The sequence below is a fragment of the Abramis brama genome (genome assembly GCF_963993115.1).
Source record: "Abramis brama genome assembly, chromosome: 1".
Lineage (NCBI taxonomy): Eukaryota > Metazoa > Chordata > Actinopteri > Cypriniformes > Leuciscidae > Abramis > Abramis brama.
Genome location: NC_139963.1, coordinates 63,351,467 through 63,361,737, shown reverse-complemented (window position 1 = coordinate 63,361,737; position 10,271 = coordinate 63,351,467). Strand labels below are relative to the sequence as shown.

The following is a 10,271-nucleotide window of genomic DNA, read 5'->3' as shown; positions in this document are numbered from 1 at the left end:
GTGGTTTCCTGACTCGTTGCGGCCTACCCCTCATTTGCGGCCTACACCTTCACTCCATGAAACATCTCTTCCCTCATGTTCCACTGTCGGCACACCAGTGTAATTTAAAGGGATATTTCACCCAAAAATGAAAATTCTGTCAGTAATTACTCACTCTCATGTTGTTCCAACCCCGTAAGATTTTTGATGAAATCTGAGAGCTGAATCACTCCAGTCTTTAAGTTTTTAAAGACATCGTTAAAATAGTCCAAGTGACTACAGTGGCTCAACCATAAGTTTATCAAGCGACGAGAATACGTTTTGTGCACAAAAAAACCAAACAAAAATAATGACTTTATTCAACTATTAATTTACGGAAGATGAACGGAAGTCTTGCGGGGTTGGAACAACATGAGGGTGAGTAATTACTGACAGAATTTTAATTTTCGGGTGAACTAACCCTTTAAAACAGGCACCCTGTCCATGCTGCTGGAGTTTTCAGGTTCCTCCACGAAAAGACTAGACAGGTCCAGGTCGAGTTCAGTTCCATCGGCTTCCAGGTTTGGTGTAGGAACTTCCTGAGGTTGCCAGCCTTCTGAGTCCTTAAACACCCAGCTGTTCTCCAAGGGTTGCTGTGAATGGTAAGGTTTGAACTTGTCATGGTGGACTTTTACTTTGGCCCTTGAGCTCTTCTGGATCCTGTACACTAAATCGTCCAGATGTCCGAGGATGAAGTAAGGACCATCATAGTTGGGAAGAAATTTCCTGATCTTGTTTTTCACCCGTTTAGTTCCCTTAACAAGGTACCACACTGCATCATCAACCTTGTAGTGTGTCCTTGCCACTCTTTTATCGTACTGCTTTTTAGCATGCTCCACAGATTGGTCTAGTGCATCCCCTGCAATTTCATGTGCCAACTCCAGCCTTTCTCTCATCTGAGCCACGTGCTGCGGGGGTGTTTGAGCTGATGTATCGTTGGGGGGCATTCCTGCAACTAGATCAATGGGCTCAGTTAGCTCCCGGCCAAAGAGCTTTATGTTTGGGATAAAGCCAGTTGAACTGTGCTTGGTTGCTCAATAAGCCATTACAGCATAAGGAACCATAAGATCCCACTCCCAATGACAACGCTCCAAGGTTGTAGCTAGGATTTTCTGAAGAGTGGCGTTGAACCGCCCGACCTGGCCGGAAAGGTGTTGTGCGGGTCTTTTCAGTGTCTAAGAGTAACGATTGAAATGTTCCATCTCATTCATGGGCCCCATCAAATCAACAGCAATCCTTTCCATGGGAACATCTACTCGTAAGGTACCCATGGGCGACTGAGGCCTCTTTGACGGTCGAGCCTTGGACGCACAGCTGACACAAGTACGACACCAGAGTGAAATATCTTCTCGCATCTTGTACCAATAATACCTTGTCTGCAGTCATGACAGCATCCGCTCTACACCAAAGTGTCCACCCACTGGCCCTTCTTGCATCTACTGCATGACATCTTTTCGGAACACTCGCAGAAGAATGATCTGTGGACAAAACTCGGGACCTTCCATCAGGTATAAAACGTTGTACCAGAATGCTATCCTTTAGGTAGAGTCTCTTCCACTGGCTCCAGTAGGCTTTTGTTGCTGGCCCGTACGTGACACATCTTTCCAGGAGGGTCGCTCCTCGCCTCTCTCCATCCACCTTCTAATGGGAGAAATATCAGGGTCAGCCGCTTGGGCAGAGCACAGTTCCTCAGCAGTCCACCCAACTAATGGTGCAACACTTGCGGTGAGGACGGGTGCACTTCCCCCACTGGACAGGACTCCAGGGTAACTGTTCCAGGGTAACATTTCCATCACTCGTTTCTAATGCAATACTTCCAAGTGCGCATAAAAACAAGGTGATGGAAACATAGCTAATGATAGGGAAAATATATTTTTGTATTGATTTTTGTGGAACGGTTCATTTTAAAGCACTTTGTTCAGTGTCAAACATAATATTTCTTTATGGACTTGGTTGGTTTCTGGACGCCACTGTACAGTTCAGCTCACTTTCTGATCCAGAGCTTTTCAAAGTCAACACAGTTTTACACCAGAGATCTTTCTGATCGCTTCTTCAGCTGTGTCATAGAGTCACAACTAAACACTCAGGTGATGAGATCAGAGGAAGTAACCAACCAGAGGAGGAGCTGATGATGTGTAAAGGAAGAGCTGTAACTATATATAATGAAGAGAAAGACTGACAGAAACACAAAATGGCTGATAAGTGTGATCTGTGTCTGCTGGGACTGATCATTCTCTCTTCACTTCTCACAGGTAAAGAAATTTTCTCTAAAGACATTTAGTGGAATTAGTCTGGAAAGAGTTAATTTGAACATGCTCAGTTTATTCTTGCACACATTCACGTTGTGATCTCCTGAACTACGATGGAGTCATTATGGATTCACGCATGAATAACGTCAGCCTTAACGACATGTTCGTACATGTTTGATAGTTAATGCATTCATTAACATTTATGGATAAACCAAATCAAAGTGCCTCTTTAAGAAGAAATAAGAAGTACCCTGACTGCACCTCCATTCTCTGACTTATGGAAAAGTTTGTTTATTTAAGGGACAAAATTTAAGGTGGGAGGGGTAAAAAAAGTCAAATCTTTCCTTCTCAAAACTTTTCGTTTCTTCGCAAAGATATTTGCATTCCCTTTAGTTGGGCAGTTTGATGTTTTAATGTTAGTTTTTCTCTGGCTGATAATAAGAATGTTATGGGATAATGTTCTATCAGTGTCATCACTAAACATGTCTAAAATGTTTTTAGAGAGTGTTATCCTTCCTTTAGGAGAACATTCTGGTAACCAAAATAAAATTAGCTACAGAAACCATTACAAGAACATAACAACATTGATAGAACAACAACATTTCTAGCTGGGATGAGCTCATATTGTGGCTACAGAGAGTGCGCTGTCAGTTACACTTTTAGAGTTACACTTTTAGCTCACTGTGACTCACATTGATGACATTGTGCCCACATGGTGAGATCACTGTGAGATTAAAGTGTTGACTGGGCAAGTAAAGGCATGACAAAATAATGCATTAACAAATAATTTAATAAAATATGATTAAACATGCACTAGGAGGATATTTTTATTCCTTTACACCACCAGTACAAAAAAAAAAAAAGATAAAGGTTATTTGTAGTTCTTTTATTATTTAATTTACATCATTAAACATATATAGACTCAAAATAAAGCCCATATATATCTGTAAAGACACACATGAGGCACGTTTACAATCAAATATGCCACGTACACAAGTTAATTGAAGAATATACAATTAACAAACAAAAAATTACTATAATTATCAATTGGGTTTACCAAAGTCAACATATATTAGATTAAATGCCAGCATTACCGTATAAACACAACTGTCATGATTCCTGTCTTGTGTTCCCCTTGTCTTGTGTGGACTTTTGTTATTTCCTGTCCTGTGCCATGTTTTGTAGTCCTTTGTAGTTTTTCTTGTTTATTAGTCTCCCCAGGTGTTTCTGATTAGCCACGCCCCCTTGCTATCTTGTTTAGCTTGTTCGCCTGTGTATTTAAACCTCTGTGCTTCAGTTGTTGGTTGCTGTTTCATGTTCCTGTCCTGAGTGCCATTGTTTGCCCTGGATTACCTGTTTGTCTTATTAAAGTTGTGCTTGCATGTGGATTCTCTCACTGCTTTGTCCTTGCCTTTACGTTACAGAACGACCGACCATAAAAATGAATCCAGCAACACAAATTATGCGTCTCTTAGGGATGGGGAAATGAGGAGCTCTTTTCCAAAACGGGATAAATCCATTTTAGTAGTTTTCAGGAAAATTAAATTTTTTACCTAGACCCACACATTTTGTGAATATACAATTTATCCTGTTAAAATGTTTTTTTTTTTTGGCTCAGTCTGAACACGTTGAACAATGATTATACTTAGGTAAAGTTGGTTTTATATTCGCATATTCGCACATTCGCGGACTTCCGCGTTCAATAACTCGTGAACTAAACGTTGTTGCTACACAAAACACCTATCACATATAACTACAGATTAAACACCAGAAGCTACAACATAATTTTCCTCAAAACGATCTTTCCTTCGCGCTGGACAAAATACATTGATCTCTATGCGCAGGCTGCTAAGAAGGGACCATCTGCAAAGTGCAAACCCGAAGGAAAGCTCGTTTTGAGGAAGATTTAAATATTAAAACAATGTTATTTGTGTAGTAACAATATTCAGCTCACGAGATATTGAACGCGGAACTCCGCGAATATGCGAATATAAAATCAACTTTACCCAAGTTGCAGACTTGATCATGTAGGACCTTCAGGACCACATACGTGGACAGCACCATGAACATAGTCAAGTAAAAAAATAAATAAAGTTGCCAACCAGGGTAGAAATAGTTTCAGGTTTGATATTTGCTGCATACTGTTTTAGTGTACTTGTTGACTTGTTGACTGCTTTAGTGTACTTTTGTGTAGGCTACTGTACATACAGTACGCAAATATGTTTTATGTAAAAGTTACAGTAATTCACCAAAGGGATTTTTTTCATGTTCCAAAGGTTGTAGTATGGTCCTACTGATCAGACTGACTTACTACATGTGAAATTTTGACAATACCTCCTTACTGTACGTTCAGTATACAAATATTAATAAAAAAAAATTACAGCAATTCACCTAAAGTATTTTTTCCTGTTCCAAAGGCTGTAGTGCTTTCCTAGTGACCACACTGACTTACTACAGGTGGAATTTTGACAATACCTCCCTTACTGTACGTACAATAATCAAATATGTTTAAGAAAAAATTACAGTAATTCCCCTAAAGTATTTTTTCATGTTCCAAAGGCTGTAGTGCTTTCCTAGTGATCAGACTGACTTACTACAGGTGGAATTTTGACAATACCTCCTTTACTGTACGTACAATAAACAAATAAGTTTAAGAAAAAATTACAGTAATTCCCCTAAAGTATTTTTTCCTGTTCCAAATGTTGTAGTGCTTTCCTAGTGACCACACTGACTTACTACAGGTGGAATTTTGACAATACCTCCTTTACTGTACGTACAATAAACAAATAAGTTTAAGAAAAAATTACAGTAATTCCCCTAAAGTGTTTTTTCATGTTCCAAAGGCTGTAGTGCTTTCCTAGTGATCAGACTGACTTACTACAGGTGGAATTTTGACAATACCTCCTTTACTGTACGTACAATAAACAAATAAGTTTAAGAAAAAATTACAGTAATTCCCCTAAAGTATTTTTTCCTGTTCCAAATGTTGTAGTGCTTTCCTAGTGACCACACTGACTTACTACAGGTGGAATTTTGACAATACCTCCTTTACTGTACGTACAATAAACAAATAAGTTTAAGAAAAAATTACAGTAATTCCCCTAAAGTGTTTTTTCATGTTCCAAAGGCTGTAGTGCTTTCCTAGTGACCACACTGACTTACTACAGGTGGAATTTTGACAATATATCCCTTACTGTACGTACAATAATCAAATATGTTTAAGAAAAAAATTACAGTAATTCCCCTAAAGTATTTTTTCATGTTCCAAAGGCTGTAGTGCTTTCCTAGTGATCAGACTGACTTACTACAGGTGGAATTTTGACAATACCTCCTTTACTGTACGTACAATAAACAAATAAGTTTAAGAAAAAATTACAGTAATTCCCCTAAAGTATTTTTTCCTGTTCCAAATGTTGTAGTGCTTTCCTAGTGACCACACTGACTTACTACAGGTGGAATTTTGACAATACCTCCTTTACTGTACGTACAATAAACAAATAAGTTTAAGAAAAAATTACAGTAATTCCCCTAAAGTGTTTTTTCATGTTCCAAAGGCTGTAGTGCTTTCCTAGTGATCAGACTGACTTACTACAGGTGGAATTTTGACAATACCTCCTTTACTGTACGTACAATAAACAAATAAGTTTAAGAAAAAATTACAGTAATTCCCCTAAAGTATTTTTTCCTGTTCCAAATGTTGTAGTGCTTTCCTAGTGACCACACTGACTTACTACAGGTGGAATTTTGACAATACCTCCTTTACTGTACGTACAATAAACAAATAAGTTTAAGAAAAAATTACAGTAATTCCCCTAAAGTGTTTTTTCATGTTCCAAAGGCTGTAGTGCTTTCCTAGTGATCAGACTGACTTACTACAGGTGGAATTTTGACAATACCTCCTTTACTGTACGTACAATAATCAAATATGTTTAAGAAAAAATTACAGTAATTCCCCTAAAGTATTTTTTCATGTTCCAAAGGCTGTAGTGCTTTCCTAGTGATCAGACTGACTTACTACAGGTGGAATTTTGACAATACCTCCTTTACTGTACGTACAATAAACAAATAAGTTTAAGAAAAAATTACAGTAATTCCCCTAAAGTATTTTTTCCTGTTCCAAATGTTGTAGTGCTTTCCTAGTGACCACACTGACTTACTACAGGTGGAATTTTGACAATACCTCCTTTACTGTACGTACAATAAACAAATAAGTTTAAGAAAAAATTACAGTAATTCCCCTAAAGTGTTTTTTCATGTTCCAAAGGCTGTAGTGCTTTCCTAGTGATCAGACTGACTTACTACAGGTGGAATTTTGACAATACCTCCTTTACTGTACGTACAATAAACAAATAAGTTTAAGAAAAAATTACAGTAATTCCCCTAAAGTATTTTTTCCTGTTCCAAATGTTGTAGTGCTTTCCTAGTGACCACACTGACTTACTACAGGTGGAATTTTGACAATACCTCCTTTACTGTACGTACAATAAACAAATAAGTTTAAGAAAAAATTACAGTAATTCCCCTAAAGTGTTTTTTCATGTTCCAAAGGCTGTAGTGCTTTCCTAGTGATCAGACTGACTTACTACAGGTGGAATTTTGACAATACCTCCTTTACTGTACGTACAATAAACAAATAAGTTTAAGAAAAAATTACAGTAATTCCCCTAAAGTATTTTTTCCTGTTCCAAATGTTGTAGTGCTTTCCTAGTGACCACACTGACTTACTACAGGTGGAATTTTGACAATACCTCCTTTACTGTACGTACAATAAACAAATAAGTTTAAGAAAAAATTACAGTAATTCCCCTAAAGTGTTTTTTCATGTTCCAAAGGCTGTAGTGCTTTCCTAGTGATCAGACTGACTTACTACAGGTGGAATTTTGACAATACCTCCTTTACTGTACGTACAATAATCAAATATGTTTAAGAAAAAATTACAGTAATTCCCCTAAAGTATTTTTTCATGTTCCAAAGGCTGTAGTGCTTTCCTAGTGACCACACTGACTTACTACAGGTGAAATTTTGACAATACCTCCCTTACTGTACGTTCAATAAACAAATAAGTTTAAGAAAAAATTACAGTAATTCACCTAAAGTATTTTTTCCTGTTCCAAATGTTGTAGTGCTTTCCTAGTGACCACACTGACTTACTACAGGTGGAATTTTGACAATACCTCCTTTACTGTACGTACAATAAACAAATAAGTTTAAGAAAAAATTACAGTAATTCCCCTAAAGTGTTTTTTATATATTCCAAAGGTTGTAGTACTTTCATAGTGATCAGACTAACTTACTACATGTTAAATACTGCCAATACCTACCTTACTGTAAGTATAGTACAAATATATTATTATTAAAAAGTTATTGTAATTTCTCCTTTTTTCATGTTCCAATGGTTATAGTATGTTCCCAGTGATCACTCTACTCAATTAACTTTGATAAATTTATTAGGTAAAAGTATGTATTAGAACTGCTGTTCCTTGTACAACACAATTCTTTCATTGATTTAAAAAAAGCAGATATTTTAGGTTAATCATATTTTCAACGTTATAAATAAGCAACACCCTTATTGTAATTATTCAAGTTAAGTTTTTGTTATGAAGTCCTGAAGAAGTGGATTCTGGAACACACTGCTGCTTCAAAGTAGGCCTATATCTAATGAGTGATTATAATCAAGGTATTAATCAATAGTTTTCCTTCTAAATATCAAAAGAGTTGAATGACTTCTCTAGGCTTATGAGATTTTACTTTGTTATAGAAATTATCAGTGTGATTATCGAAAATGTTATTTCATGCATTCTTTAAATGTCTGTATTTGATATCTGAGGTGTAACTGAAGGGTCTGGCCCATGCCAGGAATGCAGTAACAGTGCTTGCTCATTTAGCCTGGCTTCCAGAGATGAAATATGGACTTCTTTAACAGGTGTCACTACATCCATCTGCTTTTCTAGGCTACCCTGATAGCAATGGTCTCAGGAGTCATTGAAACCTATAGTTGAGAGACCATTTCTTAGTTAAAGTCTTTACTTTACAGTTAGATTTAAAGTATCCTCTCCTTGAGAGAAATAACATGTTTTATTAATGTTTTGAGAAGACTCTCCTCCTCACCAAATCCAATCTTGAAGAAACTGTGTCTGTGTGTGTGTTAGTATTCTTGGTTACATGTTAAGGAACAAGTGGAAATATAGCTGCAAGCAGTGATACGGGGCCAAGCCCCTGAAGCAGCAGCAAGAGCAGGAATAGTAAATCAGCAGAAATTGAAGAAAAAAGAGCTGGTTTAGAAGTACAGGTGAAAATTAACTCAAAATGAACAGAAGTTCAGATGAGAATGAACATATAATGAACAAGACATACATTAATCCAAGAGGAAGAAAGATTAGTACAACATTGAATAATAAAGGAATCGACATGACACAACATTACACACAATTTTTTTAAATCATCCCACACGGGGCTCGAACCCATTATCTCTGGGTCAGATACCTGTCACTCATATCATTGCGCCACTGGGAAGTTGTGTTTTTGGTAAGATGAAGAAGGTCCAATAGTTGAAGAGAGAAGCAATTCAAAATAATTTTTTTTTTATAAATTCGCTGCATGTTGTATTTATCGAGTTCGTTCACATATAGACACCATGTCTGAAACAGAAGCAACTTTTCCACCACTTAAGGCCACAATACCTCTTGCGGTCAGGGAATGTGCCACACAGGATTCAAACCCACAACCGGAATGGTTCAGGGCTTGTGGCACGTGGTTTAGCAGCTTGCGCCACTCAGATGACGCTGTTTTACCAAGCTGCCGAGGAGAGGCTTAAGTGTAAGAATGAGCACACAAAGGCATGTTAACCAGATTAGTTAAGTTAGCAAGATAAGTTAGCTTAATGCTAATGTAGTTTATGGTTAGCCTGATAGCTGAAGAGCCACATTAGAAAGAATGGCATCAGGTTAGCATGCTAACCAATTAGCATGCTAAGCTAACTACCATAAGGCAACAAATACAGGTCAAATTTGGAGAAAAGTATATCAGGAACGGTAGCAAAAATAAAAAATCTGTTCAGTCACTTCTGTGTGGCTCGGTCCAAAGATCATCTGAGCCAATTTTTGTAAAAATTTAACAAAATTTGAATGAGGAGTAGCACAAAACATTTAACACTGTACTTTTCAAAATGGCCACTACTGTAATGGGCAGAGTCTTAATGTAAGATATTGATTGTGATCACCATAATGAGTGGAATCAGGTGTACAAAGTTGCTCTTCTATCAGCTTGAATCAGTCGGCCCATTCTCCTCTGACCTCTAGCATCAACAAGGCATTTTCGCCCACAGGACTGCCGCATACTGGATGTTTTTCCCTTTTCACACCATTCTTTGTAAACCCTACACTGTAAAAAATAAAATCTTAAAAAAACGGTCAATGACTGTCAGCTACGGCTGCCAAACAAAAACCGTAAAAATAAAGTAAAATATCCTAATTTAAATGAAGTGCAAAAAAACTTTTACAGAAATTTTCCTTAAATGTTTTACAGAAAAACACTGTTATTTTACAGCTATTTCCTGAATTATTACGATCAAACACCTTCACTGTAAAAAAATCCCATAAAAAAACAGTCAAATGACTGTCAGCAACAGCTGCCATACAAACACCGTAAAATTAATGTAAAATATCCTAATTTAAATAGGATGCAAAATACTTTTACAAAAATCTTCATTTAACAGAAACAGTTATTTCACATTTATTTTCTGAATTTTTTACTGAAAAACATGCAGTTAACTACATGCATGATTTGCTGTGATTATACGTCACTGTATCAGCAACTACACAGTTACTGTCTGTTAAATAAAGCAACATGCAGCATTTCATCAGAGTTTCTCTGCTCATCCTGGACTGAAGCTCAGGCTCTACTCTTCAATACAATGGTGACACACGAAACACACCATACAGAAACACTTTAAACCCCAACAGAACATTAAACACTAACAGATCTCTCAGGATCTCAGCATCTTCA

At 37.0% G+C, this 10,271-nt stretch overlaps 1 protein-coding gene across 1 annotated transcript in view; it reads left to right on the top strand.

Moving 5' to 3' along the window:
* Positions 1-2,152: 2,152 nt before the first annotated feature.
* The window catches only part of LOC311081974 (uncharacterized protein), a gene marked incomplete at its 3' end in the record, with an annotated part of 102,380 nt that continues 94,261 nt past the window's right edge, over positions 2,153-10,271 (top strand). The window contains exon 1 of the mRNA XM_084112716.1: positions 2,153-2,270. Coding sequence (XP_083968842.1) covers positions 2,210-2,270 — 61 coding nt within the window. The 5' untranslated portion in view covers positions 2,153-2,209. The remainder of the gene's footprint in view (positions 2,271-10,271) is intronic.